Source organism: Vipera berus (assembly GCF_964194415.1).
Source record: "Vipera berus genome assembly, chromosome: Z".
Taxonomy (NCBI): Eukaryota; Metazoa; Chordata; class Lepidosauria; order Squamata; family Viperidae; genus Vipera; species Vipera berus.
In genome coordinates, this window is record NC_138205.1 from 94480192 (window position 1) to 94503879 (window position 23688).

At 35.7% G+C, this 23688-nt stretch overlaps 2 protein-coding genes across 2 annotated transcripts in view; one reads left to right on the forward strand and one right to left on the reverse strand.

Annotated features, from left to right (window-relative positions):
- Positions 1-2312: 2312 nt before the first annotated feature.
- On the forward strand, positions 2313-9972 carry CDCA7L (cell division cycle associated 7 like; the record flags this gene model as incomplete). The annotated part of the gene is made up of 8 exons (XM_081346256.1): positions 2313-2450; positions 3154-3468; positions 4997-5068; positions 6242-6412; positions 7141-7269; positions 8094-8243; positions 8458-8594; positions 9939-9972. 8 exons carry the CDS (start codon positions 2313-2315, stop codon positions 9970-9972), a joined length of 1146 nt encoding a protein of 381 aa, XP_081202382.1.
- Positions 9973-11487: 1515 nt separating this feature from the next.
- DNAH11 (dynein axonemal heavy chain 11) overlaps positions 11488-23688 on the reverse strand; it is a gene marked incomplete at its 3' end in the record, with an annotated part of 227874 nt that continues 215673 nt past the window's right edge. Inside the window, 7 exon segments of the mRNA XM_081342997.1 lie at positions 11488-11735; positions 12520-12660; positions 14171-14283; positions 14705-14820; positions 14967-15149; positions 15828-16070; positions 21273-21392. Of these exon segments, the coding sequence (XP_081199123.1) occupies positions 11488-11735; positions 12520-12660; positions 14171-14283; positions 14705-14820; positions 14967-15149; positions 15828-16070; positions 21273-21392 (1164 nt within the window).

Consider the following 23688-nt stretch of genomic DNA (forward strand, 5'->3'; position numbering starts at 1 on the left):
CTTAGTTCTCTGGATGTGATGACACTGATCTCATGCCCTAAATTAAGACAGATGTCCAACCTAATAATTGAAAGACTGTGACTTGGACAAGTCTGTCAAATGGATTCTTCTCTTAAACTATAGTTAGTTTAAAACACTCATGGGGAGAAGAGAGGGGGTTCAACTGTTGGTTTAAAAGCCTGTAGTCAGTCAATTAGCCACTGTGCCCAAATTGCTAAAATGGAATGGAAAAAAAAACACTTTAGTAAGCAGATGGAAGAAAAGACTGCTTGTAGTAAGAACTCTTTCTTTTATGGAGAACCAGAATAATGCACCATTATTATGTTCTCTATAAAAGTTGTTAACTGTGCACCTGGTATGTATTGAATAGTTCATATTTAAATTAAAGTACTTGGCTGTACTGAAACTCCTGAATTAAAATTAAAATTAAAATCAGGACAAAATAGGGAGGCAATATGTTTTGGAACTTCACTATCACCCATTACACAGAAGATGAAAATGTACTTCACTGGAGAATGCACCTTCCTTTAATAATTAATTACAACTCTGTAATGAGTTTTCTAGTGCAAATGCAAAGACAAAATTAGTTCAGCATATAATGATCACAGCAGTTGTTAGCTCAACTATACAATAAGGTAAGAATTAATAGGCTTGTTCTTACAAGCCAATTATTCATTGCGGTTAGATTTCATAGCTCTTCATGTACACTTTCTGTTAAATTGTTAAAACCTATAAAGCTTCATAGAGAAAAACTTCTAACAATATTGAAAGAGGACTGAGAATAGTGTGTGCGTGTGTGTGTGTGTGTGTGTGTGTGTATATGTATATGTATATGTGTATGTGTATATGTGTGTGTGTATATATATATATATATATATATATATATATATATATAAGGGACGCGGTGGCTCAGTGGGTTAGGACGCTGAGCTTGTCGATCGGAAGGTCGGCAGTTTGGCGGGTCGAATCCCGAGTGCCGCGTAGCAGAGTGAGCGCCTGTTACTCGTCCCAGCTTCTGCCCACCTAGCAGTTCGAAAGCACGTAAAAATGCAAGTAGAAAAATAGGGACCACTATGGTGGGAAGGTAACAGCGTTCCGTGCGCCTTTGGCGTCTAGTCATGCCGGCCACATGACCACGGAGATGTCCTCGGACAAGCGCTGGCTCTTCGGCTATGAAACGGAGATGAGCACCGGCCCCTAGAGTCGGAAACGACTAGCACACATGTGCGGGGAAACCTTTACCTTTACCTTTACCTTTTTTATATATATATATACACATATATACATATATATATGTGCTCTTTTTCACTAATAGAGCACATGATTCAATTCCTGCTATTTTTTGTTAGGCAGAGAAAGTTTGTAATCTATGGCCAGTGTGGACAATATTAAGTTCAGAGGATCATCACACTGATTCTGCCAAAAGAAGTTTCTTCTGTCTTTTCCATGGGATACTTCTGTTCATCTTCAAACTATCCCGATAATGTCCATATGTTTTGATAATTATGTTCATTGTTTTGGTTATGTACCTGTTACTCCTGGAGAAAATGAAATGGCTGTCACAGCAGATAGTTAATGATGACCTGGACTGGAATGCCACTAAATTGTTGCTGAGTCCAACAATGCTTGTCAACTTGTCCTTACAGCTCTGGGCAACAACTAGTATATTATTTATTTTATTTATTTATTTTAATTCCATTTATATCCTGCCCTTCTCCGAAGACTCAGGGCGGCTTACAAGCTTAGCAGTAGCCTTCATTCTATGTATATGCCTGCTTATTAGGGCTTTCACAAACACACCCAAGCGGCATTATTACAAAGTCAACTTATTGCCCCCAACAATCTGGGTCCTCATATCATATTACTAAGATATCTTACTGTGTAGTGTTGTTCCTTAATTGTCTTATAATAAGTTCTATTTTGGCTGAAGGGATTGTCCATTTTGGGGTAGATTTGGGCTTAACAATAATGTATGTTGGTTTTAAATGTAAGAATACTGTATGTGCTAGATTACAATTGACTCCCATTTGTCTTTTTATTGCCCTATCTTCAGGCAATTAATGTCTATTTGCTGCTTATATGTGTACAGTTTCCATATATGTTATTTTTGAACTCTATTTCTTTATTACTTAATCTACTTTGAAACCTGAATCAACCTGCCTAGCATCTCCTCTCCATTTATTTATTAGTTTTTCTGGGTGTAACTTAAGGAGTAAAAACTGAGTAGAAAATTAACAATATAGTAATATTCATAGTACAAAATGATTACTTTTGCAAGCTGACTATTCTATATTTTTTTATGAATTGGACAGATGATGGAATTGGCTGACATATTTAATGACCCAAGTGATGAAGAAGATTTTCTTGGTTTCGAACTTGATATTCCCATTGAAACATTGTCATTGGAAGATGGGCATGAGAATGTTAATTTGCCTGGAACATCAGGAATGGTAGGGGAAAAATTTGTACCAAATTATGCGGAGTTTTCATCCAGAAAATAAAATTCCTTGTAACCCTCATGACCTAAATTGCAACTTGATTTTTCTTGTAGAATTGCTTTCTAAAATGCAGTAGAATCAAATGAAAAAACCAAAATAGTGAATTTTTCTTCTTTTTGTAGCTGTAGGTTCTATTTCTATTTATCTATGGAGTGTTCTTCCAATGAATATGCAGATGCATTTTATTGTGTCATCCAATACTTGTTGCTAATAGTGTTTAATGGAGCTTAGTCTTTTGTATGATTATGGACTTAAAGTTGTTCTCTACTTAACTGTTGTAATTTCTGCAGTGCATTTTTGTTACAGTATTTCAAACAAATGAATGTTTGAATTAATTGATTAGTTAGATGTACAGTAAGCTGGCTCTTGTTTGGATCTATAACTGAAAATATTTTTACTACAAAACTTTCTGCTGTCTAATGTAGACTCTGGTCATTTGTCTTTTTCTCCTTTTCTATGTACCAAGTCAACGTGAACAATTCATATGAAATTACTGATTAAAAATCAGATAATTATGAATATTTAAGTAAAAATAAGATATTTTTTAAAAGATACCTTTTAATATGATTGATGTAGCTAAGGGAAATAAAATATTAGCTTTTTTCATAATAGAAATGCAACTATAACATAGGTTTATTTACTCATCTGTTTTTAGCTAATGGAATTAGAAGCAGGCAATAACCCATCTTTAATGGAGGAAGATAAAGAAAAGGAAGAGGAAATAGAAATTGAATCGCGTCATAAGAAAAAAAGCTTCAAAATTGGGGGGGCACTGCAGCTTCCTAACAAGAAATCAGCTAAAAAGACTTCCCCCAAGTTCTGTTCATCAAACAGTAATCAAACAAAAAATACAAACGGGACAAATGAAGATCAAGATACTTCTTCTGACTCTGAGATAGATGAGGCACCAGACGAAAATTCTGATGTACTTTTGAAAAGAGATCAGAATATAAAAGAAAATAAAGCTGTGGTAAGAACTAATTCAGCATTTTTTGATGGCATTAATAGTCAAGAAAACAAAGAAATGAGAAGTTTTTTATTTTTATTTATTTATTTTAATTCCATTTATATCCCGCCCTTCTCCGAAGACTCAGGGCGGCTTACAAGCTTAGCAGTAGCCTTCATTCTATGTATATGCCTGCTTATTAGGGCTTTCACACACACCCCAAGCGGCATTATTACAAAGTCAGCTTAATTGCCCCCAACAATCTGGGTCCTCATTTTACCTACCTGGGAAGGATGGAAGGCTGAGTCAACCTTGAGCCTGGTGGGATGCGAACCTGCACTAATTGCAGGCAGCTGGTGTTACTTAAGGAAGCATTAGCCCACTGCTCCACCAAGGCAGTGGTGACACATGTAATTCTAATTGCCTCTTTTTGTTTTATCGAACATATTTTTCGTATTTAACTCAGGTAAATTAATTGGATTTTAGTGAGGGATTCAAGAATGGACTACCTATTACTGTATTAGTAGGAACAAACCATTTTCAAACCTAACTTATGCATTACTTAAGTAACACCAGCTGCCTGCAATTAGTGCAGGTTCGCATCCCACCAGGCTCAAGGTTGACTCAGCCTTCCATCCTTCCGAGGTAGGCAAAATGAGGACCCAGATTGTTGGGGGCAATAAGCTGACTTTGTAATAATGCCGCTGGGGGGGGGGCTGAAAGCCCTAATAAGCAGGCATATACATAGAATGAAGGCTATTGCTAAGCACATTAATTTGTGCTTAAATTGTAAGCCGCCCTGAGTCTTTGGAGAAGGGCGGGATATAAATGGGATTAAAATAAAAATAAAAAATTACTGTAGTTCAGACTGTTACTATTTTGTTTGGGCTTGAATTCCATATTACCTATAGATTTGTTCTTGTGGTTGCACTCAATGCTATATCACATAGTATCCTCTGAATGCTGGAAGGTTAATATGACTAAAAAAAATGACGCCCAAAGTTTTTCAATGAAGTTCTGCTTATAAATTCCAAGTATTTTCCTTGAATTTTATACCTGCAGTAGATAAGGCTGATGCCAAGATTTGTGGGCCATCTGCCTTCATATTATCTTTCCTCCTCACTCATTGGGTGAAGAAGGACTGAAATAGTTATGTTTGTTCATGTTTATAATTGCATATAACCATATATTGCTACTTAGTACATTTTAAACCATTGTGCCAGTGTGAAATGCATAGTATGCTTTGAATTTGTTGTCCTTCCCTTTGAAGTGAATGACAAAGCCTGCTAGCATGGCATAAATACATGAAGTAATTGCTTCCATAACTTTGGAAATATGAATAAGTTTATTATTAACTCCAAACTTTCACTGTAATCTTTTGAACAGTGAAACTAGTAGTGCAATTTTAAACTATGTGATACATAACTAAAATTATTCTAAAAATGTAACGATTTATATTTTTAAAAATGCATGATGAAATAGTATATAGATAAGATTGCCATTAAGAAGTATTTGATTTATAGAGCAAATCAATGTCATTCCCCCATTTCAGCTTGCTCAGTTACTAGCAGAACTAGATTCTATACCTCCCTCAATCCAAATGAAGACTTCTTCCTCAACTCTGGTAATTATGAATACATTTTCTTTTTCAAAAATTTCTTTTGCATTTCTAAGACTGACTATACATCGCTAATTTTTGCAGGCTTTTTTAAAAAAAATATTTTTTACTTGGAGCAAGCATAAATACAATAAAGTATAAAATCGTGACCTTTCCTTTCAGCCAGACATGATACAGAAAGGATCAGCTATCTACACTTGCATTTGCAGAGTTTTTCTTCTAGTATATTTATTTATGCATATGTGTATTTTTTTTCAGACTCAAAAGCTTTCATAATTTATATATACTCTAATTAGGAAGACATGCAAAATAACAGACTAACTGAAGGCACCAAGATTAGTTTTTCACAATTTTGTGCATCTCTTTCACCAATTCAATAACAATTTACTTAACACTGTATCCCTTACAGCAGGGGTGTCAAACTCAATTTCATTGAGGGCTGCATCAGCATTGCGGTTGCCCTCAGGGGGCCGGGTGGGTGTGGCCAGGGTGGGCGTAGCCTACTGGGTGGGCGTGGCTAGAGTGCGTATGGCCTACTGGGTGGGCGTGGCCAACTCTACATCGTTCGCATCAAGGGTGCCTATGGGGGGCCTGGGCAGGAGTGGGACAGATCTGAGGGTCTCTGGCAGAAGGAGGGTCTCTGGGCCAGGGCCAAGGCAGTGGGGGCCATTCCCTCACTGTTTCCAAGATGGCTTCGTGGGCTGCATAAAACCACTTCGCGGGCCAGATCTGGCCCCCAGGCCTTGTGTTTGACATATCTGCCTTACAGTATTCTTTTAATGTGGATATACTGTAACCTGTGAACTGTAGATCCAATACACATAGATAAGTAATTTATAGAATGTTGTAGTTGCATTATAGTAATAACAGTTAACTAAATACAGCAAAACAAAGCAAATGGTAGGTCTCTTTTTCATGTTCCTTCAGATATTTTCTCTCTTAGAACAAAGAATTCTGAACTTAATGTTGGTAGAAATTTTTATCTCCAACCTTTTTTCTAGTTTTGTCCAAATATAGATATGCTTCTTCTTACATACTCTCCTAAAATGTGCAGCGATTGGCAGTGTGCCATAAAAGGGAAATTTAAAAAGAGAATTCGAAGTGGATTGAACAAGGTGTTTATGATAAGCTATTGCTTCAGGCTATGTGTTCATAAAGAAAACCTCTCTTTTGTTTTAGAAACCAAAGAAGGCGCCAAGGAAAAGATCTTCAGGAGGCCCAATGCAGCGTCGAACTAACCCAATCAGGAGTGCTCGTCCTCCAGAAAACTTTGCTGTGGAAAGAAGCCCATCTCTGGAATACCTTGATAATGAAACCTACCACAACTTATTGAAGAGAAAACTAAATGGGGTACATGCCAAAATTATGTTTTGGATTTATTTTAACAAAGAGTAATTTGCAGTTAGCAAGGATAGAACTTATCAAGCATGAGCTCAACATTGAAGTGAGTAGCCTAGCCCTGGTAATGAGTAGCCAGTCTTGTGGTTTATAGTCGATTGATTGCTGGGCTTACAAGCTGTTCCAGTCACAATATTCTCTATAATAGACTTTGGATTAAACTGATAAACTGGATGAACCATTTGAAGGTTAAGGATAGTCCAAAATATACTGGGGAAGACACTTTTGTCTATTCTGATCCAGAAGCAATTTCTCTAAATTGCCTCTGGAAATTTGAATATGCTACTTCCAGATTTTTCTATGTTTAAAAAATGCTAACCGTGTCAGGATTTAAATGGTATAATTTATTTATTTATTTTATTTTATTTTTTATTACATTTATATCCCGCCCTTCTCCGAAGACTCAGGGCGGCTTACAAGCTTAGCAGTAGCCTTCATTCTATGTATATGCCTGCTTGTTAGGGCTTTCCACACACCCCAAGCGGCATTATTACAAAGTCAGCTTAATTGCCCCCAACAATCTGGGTCCTCATTTTACCTACCTCGGAAGGATGGAAGGCTGAGTCATAATGGTATAAAAGGAAACAGAATGAAATTTTGGATTTGGCTGGAGAACAATCCATAAAAAGTACGAAGTACAAACAAATTGCACTTAACTCTTCCATTTACCATTTTTATAGCATATTTTAGGAATGCCGAAAAAAAGAAAATTATCAAGAATCGCAGCACTTCGATCGGTTGTTATAACAAATGAAGATTTGGACCATATTGCATTTACCAATAAAGATAAAATCCACCATAAGATTTTGGTAGGTTGTTTTCTTTATACATTGACATATATTGAATAAATGCAATATTTTAGATCTAATCAGTTTTTTACCCTCTTTATATACACAATGTTTTTGAGATATCTTTACATTTATATAATGATCCAGCTGCCACAGTATTATTTACACTGGTTGAATTACTTCTTCTTTCACCTTCCCATGAACAGGGTTAATCTTCCCTACTGTCATAGTGTACTGTGAAGTATTTAATATTTTAATTACAGTCTATAATTATACTGACAATTCCTAGAACACAGACAGTAAAATAACTACCAATAAGTTATTTATCTTGTCAAGGTATTAGCAGAAGTGCTTGCCTCAAAAAAGAAGTAAATACTTATCAGGAATTTAAGCAAAATAAAAAAAAATAGAATTTTGGAATTGCTTATAATGTTAATTTTTGCATAATTGTTATCTCTCCAGAATGAAATGACTGTGAGCATTAGATTAAGCTTGGGCTAGTGTTAGTGTTGCTGTCTTGTAAAACCAGAAATATTGCTACAGTTTTGTAGAACGAATACAGTGAACAGGCTTTTAAAATTCCATTTATAAATTGGTTTTCCACTCCAGTTCAATGTATTATCTAATTCATCTTGCCTTATTTGAAACATGCATTTGTATTGGGACTTGTGAAAAAGGCTTTTTAATATTCCAGCAACAAAAATGTGTAATTATCTGTGTTCTTGGATAATTTGTTAAATTTTTTTATTAGAATAATAGGAATAGGGTTATGAAAAACACCATGTTTATCTTCATATGTATTGGATGTGGCTTTCTAAAAATATTATCATTTGTCCCAATATTAGGGAACCACATGCCATCAGTGTCGCCAAAAGACAATTGATACAAAAACAATTTGTCATAATGAAGACTGTGTCGGTGTGCGGGGACAGTTCTGTGGGCCATGTCTCCGTAATCGCTATGGAGAAGATGTGAAAGTGGCACTTCTGAATCCAGTAATACTCTAGTTGCTTGAATTGTGGGATATATAATGAAATGGGAGTTACAGTGAAATTATTGGTGATCTGATTGTTTTATTTTTATTATACATATCTTCAGAAGCATGCACCACTGTGTCTATGCAGGCTCTAACTTTGTGATTTCCGTGCTTATGTGATAGTACAACATATTACTTATAAGGTGAACTAATACTTTACTCCCATTTTTAAGGAGTGGTTGTGCCCTCCTTGCCGTGGAGTATGTAACTGCAGCTACTGTCGGAAACGTGATGGTTACTGTGCTACGGGAACACTTATCCACTTGGCAAAACTTTATGGTTATAGCAATGTAAGGGAGTACCTTGAAAGGTAAGCTTATACCTAAACTTTTGTAGGGTAATTTGTATCAGAAGTATTTCCAATATTGTCAGTTGTATTAGTCTAATTTGCTATGTTTATTTTAGTTTTATATTTATTTAGATTTATATTCCATTCTTTTTTCAGGGTGGCATATCTATTGCTCCTCTTGTTTTTTTCCTATCTTTTGGGGTAGGTTGACTCAGAGAGCAAGTTTGAGTTTGTGTGGATATAGATTTTTCACAAAACCTGCAGACATGCTGTTCCACAAGTAATAATTTTATTTATTTGAGCTTATGATTACTTTATACGCTTGTTGGAATATTTATTTGCTCCATTCTGAGCTGAGATGAAAAAAAAAACCCACCAGGCACCTGCATGAAATTAAGTTTTTTATGAGGGGTCCTTGGTGCTAATCTTTATCCAAGAGCGACCACAGCAAGTGGTTAGGTAAAGGTAAAGGTAAAGGTTCCCCCGCACATGTGTGCTAGTCGTTTCCAACTCTAGGGGCTGGTGCTCATCTCCGTTTCACAGCCGAAGAGCCAGCGCTTGTCCAAGGACGTCTCCGTGGTCATGTGGCCGGCATGACTAGATGCCAAAGGCGCACGGAACGCTGTTACCTTCCCACCGTAGTGGTCCCTATTTTTCTACTTGCATTTTTACGTGCTTTCAAACTGCTAGGTTGGCAGAAGCTGGGATGAGTAACAGGCGCTCACTCTGTTACATAGCACTCGGGATTCGACCCACCAAACTGCCGACCTTCTGATCGACAAGCTCAGCGCTAACCCACTGAGCCACCGTGGTGGCAAAGACTACCTTCTTCCAGCACTACTACAATCATACATGACAATCAGCTTCTCCTTTACAATACCCCACCCCCTTACCCGTTCACCCAATTTCAATCTCACATCATTCCCTATAAGGAAGTTTTTTCTTCCCATGCCAGGGTCTCTTAAATTTTCTGAGAATACATTTGTCTAATAAGACTTATTTGCCTGGATAAGTTACTTTTAAAGCCTATGAACAGTGAAGAGTAAGAAGTTCAATAAATCTTAAAGTGAGACAGTCTCTGACTCTTAGTAAGAGTGTAAATGCTAAAATAAAATATTCCTTCTAAATATTCTAACATCCTGTCCAATATTTTTGTAAAAATTAAGAGACTTTTAATGTTGAAGAATAATTTTATGAGTGCATTTAATGATTTTGCTTTTTTTTTTAATAAAGACCATGACTTACTATTTATAGTAGAAGCTGTAACAATACATTTGGTGGCATTATAGCTCTTTGAAGTAGAGTTTATAATAGTTACATTTTCTTTCTTAAACTCTAAACATTTTGTTTTTCTTCTTTATGCAGTTTGCCAATGCATCGTGTTAATGGAAATCAGTGAAAATACCCAAGACATCTGTGAATTCTGATCCTGGTGATTTATACATATACTATATTTACTTAAAAATTTAAATCTTGAACTTTCATTTATAATCATTATGTTTAAATAATTTCAGAAATATAGAATAACCACTTTTGATTTAGTAAATATTTCTAAGGAGAAAGGCTGTTAATATTGGGAACAGCAATATTTTCCTGCATATAATAAATGTTTAATACTGTTTAAAATATTTTTCTTTAAGAGACCTAGTTTAGAAATATGATTCTAAAATATTTAGAAATAGTAATAATAAAATATTTAGTAATAGTAATAGAAAATTTATAAATAGTAAATTGACATTTGTAATTTAAGTCACATCTTTAAACTTCTGAAAACAAGCATTCCAGATCACTGTTTGTTCTGCTTTACGTGCAGAAAAATGTTATAAAGGTCAATATTGTTTAAAATTTTAAGGGCATAATTCAGCCCAGTTTAATTTTCACCATCTGAAAACGAGCAGCAAAGTTAACTAGATAATCTATGCATGTCCATTGCAGGGTTAACTGAAAGCAGCTTCTGAAACAGTCTAGGACAAGACATGGCTGCTCTAATAATTAAAAAAAGGTGCTTTTTAAATGGCCATTTTGTTTTTCAAGGACCAGCCTGGTCCTAACATATATTTGTTGAAATTTGTCATTCAGTTTTGTTGGATTTAAAGTTGATTTATGGCCAGGAGCTTCACAGGATAAACAGCAAGAAGAAAATTATATACGTCTTTGCACATCAGATATGGTGTTGACTATTTTCATATTCAGTGTGCTTTCTTAGCAAATTAATCAGGACAATAAATGACTAATTTAAGCTAAAATTTAAGCCAAGTTTATTTTCATTTTTGTTTTTAATGTTAATTGGAAGAAAACTGCACATTGCTTAATAGTGTATTTTTTTAGGATAACTGTAGTTTGCAAAAATACAGAAGGTCATTAGGTGGCAGCAGAATTAAGAGTCCTATATGCTTTTGCTACAAAATTGTCCTTTTCTGTATTTTTGCAATCCCGGGTAAAGTAGTTACCATAGTTAACATATTTCACTCTCTGATTATAATTAAGATATTTTTAAGTTTTTTTCATACAGCTATATTATATATTTATTTTTTTGCTTTTGAGTGACTATTTAAAAATAACTTGCATTGGTCTTACAGCATACATTCTGTCTGTGTTGGGTCCATATATGCCATTTATAGAAACTTGAAATGTTATTCCCTTAGGTGAAGGGAGTGTAAACCAAAGGTTCACCTGCATATTACATACATAACATGTATGATTCAGTGATTTAATCCTTTGCATGTTCACTTGTACATATGTATTGTTTCTATGTGCAGCGATGTAACTATAGCCGATGCATAAAACAAGAATTCAATAAAAGAATTATTTTGAAGGTGGTTTGTGGTAATTTCAAACAGAAATATACCTGAATTAATGCGTGAACTATGCTACCTTGCTGTAAATAATACAACAGGTGTCTGCAAGTATATTGCTAAGCTTCCAGAAGCAAGGCTACTCCTGCAAGCACCCATTTGGATGGCTTTTCTTTGGTTTTTAAGTTAAAAGTCCATGTGTAGGTGGGCCCTCTAAGTTTAGTTTTATAAACTGGACATTTGTAAGTGTGCTTGGTTTCTTGCCTCTCTACCGGAATTGCTCTGGCAAAGATGACTGGCAGCATGGGAGTCAAATTCTTCAAAGGAGCTTCAGCTATGACTCCTGCTTGAATGTCCCATCTTGCTCCTGAAACCAAGAAATACACATTTTAACTTCTGCAGGACGGAAGTGTGTAATTAGCTAGGTAGAATATTAATTACAATTTGCGTGCTTCGTTGTGTGCCTGAAATCTCATTGATATTCTGCATTCTTTTTATTAATGATGGGGCTTGCTGTTGAAAATAACATACATTTCAAAATTTGAGCAGCAAGCACAGAATACCATCTTGCTTTATTGTGCTTCATTTCACAGTATTATTAAATAGTGAACACCATTTTTTTTTAAAAAAATGCAGATAGTGTTTGATTAATAACCATTTGTTTAATAACAATAAGGATGGTGCTGAAAAAAGTGACATTATGATCCTCACACTTAAAACTTCCTTGCAAGTCACATGATCAAAATTAAAGTGCTTGGCAAACTGGCATGTATTTACAGTTGTTGCCTTGTCCCAGAATCACATTATCATCATTTACAACCTTCCCAGGGCACTTCCAACAAGCAAAGTTAATAGGGGAAGCTGGATTTGCTTAGCAGCATTGTGATTCGGTTAATGACCACAGTGAGTTACTTAATGATGCAGCAAAAAAGTTCATGAAGAATCAGGTTGGCTTAGTTAATTATTGCATCACTTAAATTGGGAAATTCTGGCCCCTACTGTGATTCTATGTCCAGGACTGCTTGTTGTCAGAAAACCTTTCACTGATTCTATAAAATATACTTCTTTTTGATGTGTCTCACACTGATCATTTTTTTACAGGTGGTTCCTCTAACTAGATCACGGTTAATACAGAATTTTAATGAACTTACCTTCCATGTAAAGTCCAAATATATATGCACCTTCTCTTGGTGGATGACCATAATCTTCTCTACTCTTTTTGGTAACATCAGTAGTCAAGCACATCTTATCCAGAGACCAATTGTTTTTTCGTGCTGTAGTTTGCATAATGGCTTTCAAGAAGATATGATTAATACAAATTATTTTATGGTTTGCATACTTAATTATTATGGATTCATTTCCCTCCCATTGTGTCCAATTCTTGGAAACTACCTAGACAAATCTCTTTTTTTGACAGGGTGTTTTTTTGCTTCCTCCTAAGGTTGAGAGAAAGCTACTGGTTCAAGGTAACTAGCTGCATGCCTAAGGTGGAAATAGAATTCATGATCTCCCAATTTCTAGCCTGTGGCCTTAATATTGCACCAAACTTGCTTTCAATAGCTATGTATAAGGTCATGTAAAGGTGAGAAATGAGGAATTTTGTTCCTGAGGAAAAATTATTTAATCCAACTTTGTAGCAATACATCTACTGTATATTAGTTATTAACAAAAAGTCAATTTCAATAAACATTAATTTCATGTAATTTAGAGCATTTTTTTTTAAAAAAATGTTTGCGTTGGCATTGAAGGTAATTTTCTAGAAACTATTGCGAACTAATAGATTCAAGGTGCTGGTGATGACCTATAAAGCCCTAAATGGCTTGGGTCCGGGATATCTGAGGGAACACCTGCTGCCGGTATCAAGTTCCCTTCGTCCTGTGCGCTCCCACAGGGAGGGCCTTCTCAGGGTGCCGCCGGCAAAGGATTGCCAGCAGGCAACACCCAGGGGGAGGGCCTTCTCTGTGGGCGCGCCTGCCCTTTGGAACCAGTTACCTGTAGAGCTCAGGACTGCCCCTGATTTTCGTTCGTTCCGCCGGGACCTGAAGACCTGGCTCTTTGAGCTTTCCGGCCAGGACTGAGAATTTTTAATTTTTAACTTATTGTAATTGGGTTTTTTAATCAGAGTTATAGGGGTTTTAGATTTTTAATCAAGGATAATTTAATCTATTTTAATTGTTATTAACTTTTTGTATTGTAATGTTGTTTTAATTGCCTTGTGAACCGCCCTGGGTCCTACGGGAGAAGGGCGGTATATAAGTTCAATTATTATTATTATTATTATTATTATTATTATTATTATTATTATTATTATTATTATTATTATTACTATTATTAATATATTTTAAAAACAGCTTCTGATACTTTGCTGTTTCCCTTTTCTTCTAAAAAAACTAACTGATTCTATAGATGCAATTTGTATGACACCTAAGACATAATATGGCTTAGCATCAAATGTCTATCCATGCCCTACTTGTACTTATGTCATTTTTCATACATGATTAGAAATCACACTAGTTTCCACTCATAAGAAAAGTGGGTACAAATCTGTTCAGCGTATCAGTGTCTTATATCATCTGTTAACTGGATTTCCATCACCTTACCCCTTGATAAGTTTTTTAATAAGTTTTATTCATTCATACATTTGGTCACTCACTCAGTCAATTGATCCATATGGCTGCCTATTCACTACTTGACATAATTTGTGATGTTTGAACTTTGTGACACTTTAAGGAAACTAGCTGTTTAAAAAAATCTTCAAACTTATTTTAAAATTGTAAATATAAAGAATCAATATTAACATACCAGTCAAAAAAGATTGAGGATTAAAGAAACCTGAAAGCCACACTACTGCAGGAAGCACAAGATCTTGTGTCCAGGTATCAAGTTCTCGGCATCTCAAAAGAAGGTCATTAAACCTGAATAAAAATATAGCAATGGTAAACATAGGTGCATAAGAAATTAATTTTGGAAATAATTTGCATTATATAATTTATATGACATCTATATTCTTGATTATTGGTAGTAGATCATACAAGTTGTATGGAGCAGCCTGTTGCATATGAAATATTTTACCTTCTAATAAAGAAAACATATGTTAAATTCAGCACAGATTAATACAGAACAGATTAATCTAGGGGAAATTTTAGAAACTTCATCTTTTAAATTTTGAGACATCAAAATGTTATAGGACTTGCAAAATCATACTAATGTAGTTATGCTCATTTTAAGGTTCAAAAAGATTTTTGAATTTTAATGCTTTTTTATTTGCTTTCAAAAATACAATTTATGATTTATAAGGTAACTGAAGAGATCCATTGGTTAAAGAAATGCATTTACCATTGTGCAAGACTGTAAGTAGATGGGTAAGCCAGACTGGTCCACGCATCTGGTACCTTGTCATAGAACAATGATGATTGTAAAGTTTCCATACTAGATGAAAATGTTAGCTCACCCTAGAAATTTGAACCAACACAAACATTTAAATTTACAATACCAGTTTAAGATCCATTTTTTCCTAACAGTACATGTATATAGAGAGTAGCCCATGATAAGATAGGTGGCAATAAATTTAATAACAATAAAGTAATATATTCCTTACTTTTAATCCAAGGTCTAATTGTTTTATTGATCTCCGTATCTCTCTAATGAGAATATTTATTCTTTCACATTCTTGAAAACACACAATAATATATGGGCTTCGTACAGCAGACTTTTGCATTATCTCAGCTAAATTAAATTCTTCTGGCAGCTTTTCCAAAATTTCATCCAGTACATTTTTCACCTTGTAAAGTAAAGTAAAGTAAAATTACCAGGTATGCAATTTGTTTAAATTTAATCATGCTTATAAAGCAAACTCTGGTTAAAATAAGTGTTGAATATGCAGGAGAGTGCATAAAAAACCCTCACAGGGATATAGATACTGCTTGTCATTTGGGATAAGATGAAACAGAAAATGCATTTTGTTTCAACCTCTGATCAGAATATCACAATCCAGAAGTTCTGCCAAGAAAAACCAACATATTTTAGTTGTTCAAATGAAACAAAAATAGAGTGGGTTTTATGGGGTTATGAGGGTTAGTTGTGTGAACTGCCTTGTCACTCTTCCTTCCCTTAGCAATTCCTGGTGCGGACTACCTGATCTCTCAAAATCTTACCTTTTCTACCTCCCTTGAACCATCAATTTCCATGATTTTTCTTTCTCTCTCCATGCCTCCCCCCCCCCGCTTCTGCTTCACTCCATATGGATAAAAATAACTGAAATAAATGTTTCAGTTTAGGCATGGACTAAAACTAATTCTTCCCTATTTGGAACAGTTAATACAATTCTCACATCCCTACTTGTCAAACATTTATGTTCGGAAGGAACAAAGTTTTAATTCTGATTGCAGTAAAATTATGAATTACTCTGGTTCTGTGAAGGTGTTATGCAATAAACATTAGCAGGATATCACAGTCTCACCTTTTCTTCTAATGACTGTCCTATAATTTCTCCAGCAAGCAGATTTCTGGGTTGCATTTCCAGCAGGGTTTTGAATAGGTTATCAGACAGAACTGTTAAGAAGTCTATCTCAGCATTAGGGTGGAGACCATACAATGCAGGAGTTTCAGGGGGCAACATTTCATCAATATACTTGTGGTAGCCAATATAATCCAGATTGGGAGGAGATGGGAAACCAGGAGCCAAAGCAAAATCGCCTTCAATCTGTGATTAGAAAAAGAGTATTTTTCAGGCAAAATCTATTCAATGCTTTGACATACTCCCTGTGAGTGTAAAATTCTTAATTCTTATTGTAGTAGTTTTAACAGATTATTTTTCTAGTAGGAAGCCATCTCTCTTATCCAAGATGGTACAATAGAAACAGTTCTAGATGCAATCTGGTTAAATAAGTTGCCTTTAAACAGTAAAAAGCCACAATAATTTTATACTCTTTTAGATAACAATCATGAATGGATCGGGCCAAATAATATTCTGTCACAGGGAAATCATTATGTATTAACAGATTTTAATGAGATATTTTTCCACATTTCTCAGTTTTTAACATAGCTTATGATTATACCACCATATTTTTTTCTATACAACTTCCCTACGACCCATTTTATCTACATAGCTTTTAAACCTAGTTTAAATGCAAATTAATCCTACTATTTTAAAACAGTAGTTAGTAAAAGAGTAAAATAACATTTAGATTTATGAGTTTATCTAAGTTTATCTAAGTTTGAGCAACAAATGCAAAAGACTGACTATATAAAGCCCACTTTATGAAAGCACAATAAAAATTATCTGATGGTTTTTTCTATATCCTTGTTGATCTATTAATTAATTAGTTACCCCTACATAATTGAAAAAAGAAATAATTTTCTTTCCTTAAAGCATAAGAACAGTTCATACTCTGCCTTACTATTGCAAATGGTGTTTAAGGCAAGCTGCCTCCATCTGCATATCAACTTTCAGTGAGGCATCTTGAGTAAGCAAAAGCTTTTTTAAAAATATCTCATCAATATACATGTGGTTATCTATTTGTCCTCAGTTTATGACCACAGGACTTTGTTTATTCTTGTGGATTAATTAGATCCATAACAATCTATACCAGCAGTTCTCAACCTGTGGTCTACAGATTCCTAGGGACCATGGTATCATCACAGAGAGTCCACAAAGGCTTGAAGAAATATTATGATTTAAATCTTAAGTCTTGGTGGTCCGTGGCCTCAAAGATATTTAAAGGGGGTCCACGGTGAAGAAAAGGTTGAGAGCCACTGGTCTACACTTTACTTTTTTTTAATTTTCAAGATGCACTGAACAATATTAGATTTTTGAAGTAGCAAAGATGAACAAAATGGGATCCTTTTATGCTTCCCTTCCAGTTAATTACCCATGGTTCTAGCTCTTTATCCACCCACCACTGTAAATTGCAAGGAGCTCAAATATTCCTTTACACCAGCCAGTCCTAATCTGAGTTCTTTCGGACATGTAACCAATATGTAGATTAATCCAGCCAGCATGGGTTTTGCTGAAAAATTTTGACAACTGAAGCCCACACGTCAAATAATTTCTGAGATGGGAAAGCTATCTTATACCTTTCTAACTCAGTTCTCATGATTCCTGGAAAAATGGGTATGTCATTGAGGGGATAAGGCTATTCCCTTCTGGTGTAATGCTGCTCACTGACCTGTTTTGGATCCAATCCTGGTATTCAGTCATTTGAATTTACCAATGAAAACTACTTTACAGTATAGGCAGAACAGCCTCGTGTAAAAGCTACAGGAAACTTGTTTTGTTGTGGTATTCTAGCTTATTTCCATCTTCAACATTCACAGGTGGGCATACTCCAGATTCTCCCCCTTAAATATTGCCACCTGATGGGACCTCAGAGTCACACCTTCTCAAGGACTACCCTGGCCCTTTGGAACAGTCTTGCAGCTGAGATCTAAGGGGTCCTACCCTTTCAGCCTTCCAGAGGACTAGCATGACCTGGCTATCTCCCATAGGAGATGAATGGCAAGAATGTTGGCCAGGCTATGGAGGGAAAGGTACTTTTGTTTTTAACCTTGTTTGTATGGTTTATTGTGAGCTGCCTAGAAACATTATATGAGACAGGCAGGCGTATCCTGCAAATTAAAGGCCATTTGGAAATCCAAAATGGAACAACTTGAGCTGTTGAAAAGAGGAAAGTTTTAAACATTGATTAAAAAATTAAGCCAATGTTTCTGTTACTTTTTTAGGTTATGAGTAGAGATGCCCAGCTCTCTGGGGGACTTTAGGCGACTCATTCTCTTATCAGCCTAACATACATAATTGTTATAAGGAAAAATGTAAGCAGAGCACTATGTATGCAGCTTTCAGCTCCCAACTGAAAAGTAGAAGATAAATTTTACATTAATCCTACTGAATATTTTCCTCACAGATCATTTCACAGTTTGTCTAGATGCTCAGCATTTATTTCAGTCAGGATATTGTTTGTACATAAATTTTCTATAGGTATACATATGCCATAATTTACTCAGAATCCTAAAGTAGAAAAGTTTTTGCCCCCAAAATATGCTTAATATTCCATGTAGAACATGGTAAAAATATGCTACCACATCCCTCCCATTTTACTGATAATCTCAATTAGGTGAAATGCTAACATGAGAACAAAAAATGTATAGAAAATGCTGTAGTTCTAGACCTTTCTTTATGTTTGCCTGTCATTGAAGGAATTTTTGGTTCATAGTTTATGTGGGGAGAGACCATTGTCCAATTAAATCAAAAGATATTATTCTGTTTTTGAATATTTAAGTAGACCCACATTCAAGCTTGGTTAACCAAAGGCATCTAATTTCCATCATTTCTTTCAGGTTCATCCCTATATTTGACACCTATTTGAAAGAAAGAACAGGCTGTGAAGGTTAATGGACTGCCTCATCTAGAAATAGCAATTCCTACCCTTGGGCTAGATATAGACGAGGTACCGATGGAATGAGCTTCCCACGCTGCCCCCTTGACCTCAGCTGTCATGTAGAGAAATCAGCTTCGGTGGAGGTCAGAAGTACAGTAGTGTTTATCTTTCCCCATCTCCATGGTAACTCACTCCTAGGCTTTCCAATTGACTCCCAATTGTGTTAAACTGAATGTGGCTTTCTGACATATGAAAACCTACTCATTAAGGAGTGAATAAATGCAAGCAAACTCACTTTGCTTTCATCACAGGAGACACTTCCAACATGAGGTGGCGAAGGTGGAGTGGCCTCAAGGCTCTCTGTATTCCATATCACAGATGAACTTTTGGTGCTTTTGCCTTCCACTGTCACCTCTAACTATACGCCTAATACTTGGGAAAGACAGTGTGCTAAGGCTCCAGTATATACCAATTTGGCATTGTTTATCCCCTTAGTATCACTGGAGCTTCACATGATTCTGTCTTAGGCTGAAATTGTAAGAGGTTTTTTTAGGATAGATCAAAGGTGGTTTAATTCAGTATCATGTTTCTTTACCAGCCAAGGGCTAAGGAATATAACAACTTTCTCCAACAAGTGGTATTTAGGAATATATTCACTTTGTGAATATTGCATATTATTTTAATCACTAATAGGTCCCGATATAATCTTATTCCACTTTAGTTTCTTTATACTCTTTGAAGTCTGTCCAGAGTTGGTGAAAAACCAGCATTTTGTGAGAGCAAATTCTGCATTTTGTTTCTGTGTGAAAGGCTTTCTTTTTTTACCTAAATTGTTCCATTATTTGACTTCACTGTAATTATATGAACTTAGATTTTAAAATTACAGGTCGTCCTCGAGTTACAACAGTTCATGTAGTGACCATTCAAAGTCACAACGGCACTGAAAAAAAAGGATTTATCATCATTTTCCACACTTATGACTGCTGCAGCATTCCCATGGTCACATGATCAAAATTCAGATAGTGGGCAACTGATTTGCATTTATGACTTTTGCAGTGTCCTGGGTTCATATGATCCCCTTTTATGACCTTCTGGCAAGCAAACTCAATGGGAACTCCCTATTCACTTAACAATTGTGTTACTAATTTAATAACTGCAGTGATTCACTTAACAACTGTGGCAAGAATGTGGGGCAAAATTCACTCAACAAATGTCTCACTTAGCAACAAAAATTTTGGGCTCAGATGAGGTTGTGAGGACTACCTGTATATAAAGTTAGATTTTAGATTTATGAAAATAAAAGGAATTTATTTAACCACTTTTAAAAAATTGTAGTCCCTATTTAATCTTTCTGTTTTCATAAACTATGAAGTCCTCATATATTGTAACCTTTCTTTGTAGAGGAATGAGTCATTCTATTTCCTCCTCCTTTTTAAAATTTGCCCAGCTGCCTATTGTACATCTTGACTACTGCATACTTTCTGAAATGCAGTAATCAGTACTGAGTGATACAAGTCTTCATCACTCAAGATAATTAAACAACTTAATACATTTGTGTTTTAGTTTTAATTCATCTCATAATAATCCCCAATATGACATTTACTTCTTACTCCAATTTATTGTTGCAACTCCAAACACTCCACCAAAATCACTTATCAATATTTTAACAGAATAACAGAATTGAAAGGGACCTTGGAGGTCTTTTAGTCCAACCACTACTGAATCAGGAAACCCTATACAATTTCAGACAAATGATTGTCCAATCTCTCCAGTTTTGGGGCACCCACAACTTCTGGAGGCAAGTCATTACACTGATTAATTGTTATATTGGGAAATTTCTCCCTACTTTTAGATTGCTTCTCTTCTTGATTAGCTTCCATCCATTGCTTCTTGCTTGGCTTCAGGTGCTTTGGAGAATAGCTCGACCCTCTCTTCTCTGTGTCAGCCCCTCAAATATTGGAACACTGCAATCTTCTCATCCCCTGTCCTACTTTGATTAAAGTAGACATATCCACTTCATGCAACCGTTCTTCGTATGTTTTAGCCTCCAGTCCACTAATCATCTTTGTTGCACTTCTCTGCACTCTTTCTAGTGTCTCAGCATCTTTTTTTTTATATCGTGGCAACCAAAACTGGATGCAATATTCTAAGAGTGTAATGTTGTATCAAGACATTATGAAGTGGTACTAACACTTCATGTGATCTTGATTCTATCCTGCTGTTAATACAGCCTAGGACTGCATTGGCTTTTTTGGAAGCTGCAGCACATTTTAATACAAGTGGAAAAATTATTTTCAAAATGGAATGGCTCAGTTTCTGGTCTCTCTTATGTTTAACAAGCAATAGTTCTGTTTTGAAATCTCCAAACAAATAAAAGGCAGTCAAACAGTCTATCATCATATACATCTAGTCTGTATGCATGTATGTGTATGTATCTCTTTCTTTCTCTCCATATTTAAGAGTGTGTACACAATAAAATTAGCAACAAAATGAAGCCAATGAAATCTCCCATTGCTATAAATTATTACCAGTGAAGGGCTCATCAATTCTTCCAAATATGTGCGGCACAATCTGCGATCCCAGTCATCAGTGATGTGTCCACCATACATAATCTCACCAAAGAGATAATGCAAATCTTCCCATGGAACCTATGGACATAATCAAATCAGTAATCATAAACTTGTTTTCTAAAGGACAAAATAATGTTATTTGTGATCATAGTGTTGCAACAGAATAGGTGACTTTATCAGCACAACAACAAAAGTCTAAGCCTTTAAGATTGCAATCATTATTATACTATACTATACTTCTGGTTTTCATAAAACTAGATTTATAATTGGAGCATGAGAATAACCTGCTCTGGCAACATGTTATATAGTAATGGATTATCTTCTTCAGTTATTATTGTGACTCAGCACATAAAACATGACAGTATGAAGAAAAAGCCATGAGCATATGAACCAAATAGCTGCAATTTTTCCAAATGTCCTAATAATTTTTTATTATTTTCTTAACATGAATTGAAATGTTTTTATTTCTGGAGAATAATGAGCAAAAGCCAGACATGTAGGTATTCCAATAATTTAGTCAGGGTGAATTATTAACATTTCTATATTTATGAAAAAATACTTTTGAAAACATAGTTAAAAGAAACCAGTTCATTGGCATTTTGTTTCAAAGGATAAATTGCTGAATTTTGATATGAATCATATTTATATTCTATCCTGCCAATTTCTAAATTCTACAAAATTTAGAATACAAAATGTTTTCAGCAAGGAAATGAATATATATATATATATATATATATATATATATATATATATATATATATATATATATATATATATATATATATATATATATATATATATATATATATATATATATATATATTGTTTTCTGAGGTTTTCGCGGGTGTTCGTATGTGGATCTTTGGTTATTCGGGTTTTTTTCCGGCGTAGAACTAAAGGTGTAGGGGCGACGTTTCGACGGAATCCCATCCGTCATCATCAGGCTGGTGGCTTCTGCTTCCTTCTTCTGGGAGAAGCATGTGGCTGTTTGTTCCTCTTTTTTAAACTGCCAGAGGGGGTGTGTTCTGTGGGTGGAGGTGTGCTCTGATTGGGTGGGGGAGTAAGTGTGTTCTGATTGGGTGGGAGTGTGTTTTGAATGGTGGGTGTGTTCTGATTGGGTGGGGGTGTGTTTTGAGTGGATGGGCTGGTCTCAGTTGCCAGCCTTAGACCTGAGCTGGTGAGTTGTGCTGCTTTTGTTCGGCTTCGTGTTTGTGGTGGTGCCATGTTTTTATAGTGGGTGTCAGTTTGCTTATTGTGTGGTTTGGAGGGGTTTAAAGTGGCTGATGTTGCAGCTGTAGTTAGGTTTCTGTTTTGTGGTTGTGCCTCGTTATCATTGTGGGTTCGGATTTGCTTTTTGAATGGTTGTGTGGTGGTGATGTCATGTGGTGTTATCATGACTTTGGGTCTATCATTCTTGGTGGTTGGGACTCGTCTGTCAATCAAGGCGGGTTTCCAAATGGTTGGTAGGCGAGAGGTATCATCTCGTTTGTTTATGCTGTGGGGGCGTTTTTCTATCTCAATGGCTTCTCTGATTATTCTGTTGTTAAAATGTTCAATTTTGGCGATAGTTTTGGTTTTTTTAAAATCAATTTCATGTCCCGTGGCTTCAAAGTGTTGGACCAGGGATGAAGTTTGTTCTCCTTTTCTGAGTGAGATTTTGTGCTCTTCAATGCGTGCACTTATTCTTCTGTTGGTCTGTCCGATGTATGTGGTGGGGCAGGTGGTGCATGGGATTTCGTATACTCCTTGGTTTTCTAAGCCAATTATGTCCTTGGGGTTTCTTAGGATGGTGGATATTTTTCTGTCTGTGTAGAATGCTGTTTTGATGTTGTGTTTTTGGAGGACCTTGCTGATTCTGTCTGTGGTCCCTTTTAAGTATGGGAGGAGGGCTTTGCCATTTTCTTGTTCTCTGTCTTGGGTTTTTGTGGGTGTCTCTCTTCGGATTAAGTTGGTAATCGTGTTTCTTTGGAATCCATTGGCTGTTAGTACATTAGTGAGAGTGTGTAGTTCGGTTTTTTGGTGTTGTTCGTCAGCTAGGCGTTTTGTTCTGGAGATGAGTGTCTTGGCTACGGAGTTGATCTGTGCTGGGTGGTGGTGTGAGAGTGCGTTCAGATAGCGGTTTGTGTGTGTTTTTTTATGGTAGATAGTGTGTCCTAGGGAGCCGTTGGATTTCTTGTAGACTAAGACATCAAGGAAGGGAAGTTGATTGTTAGCTTCTGTTTCCATGGTGAATTGTATTTTGGGGTGTAGGCTATTGAGGTGTGAGGAAGTCATCCAGTTTTTCTTTGCCGTGTGGCCAGATTACGAAGGTGTCATCTACGTATCTGAGCCAGAGTTTGGGTTTGTGGTTGGATTTTTCTAGAGCGAGGGTTTC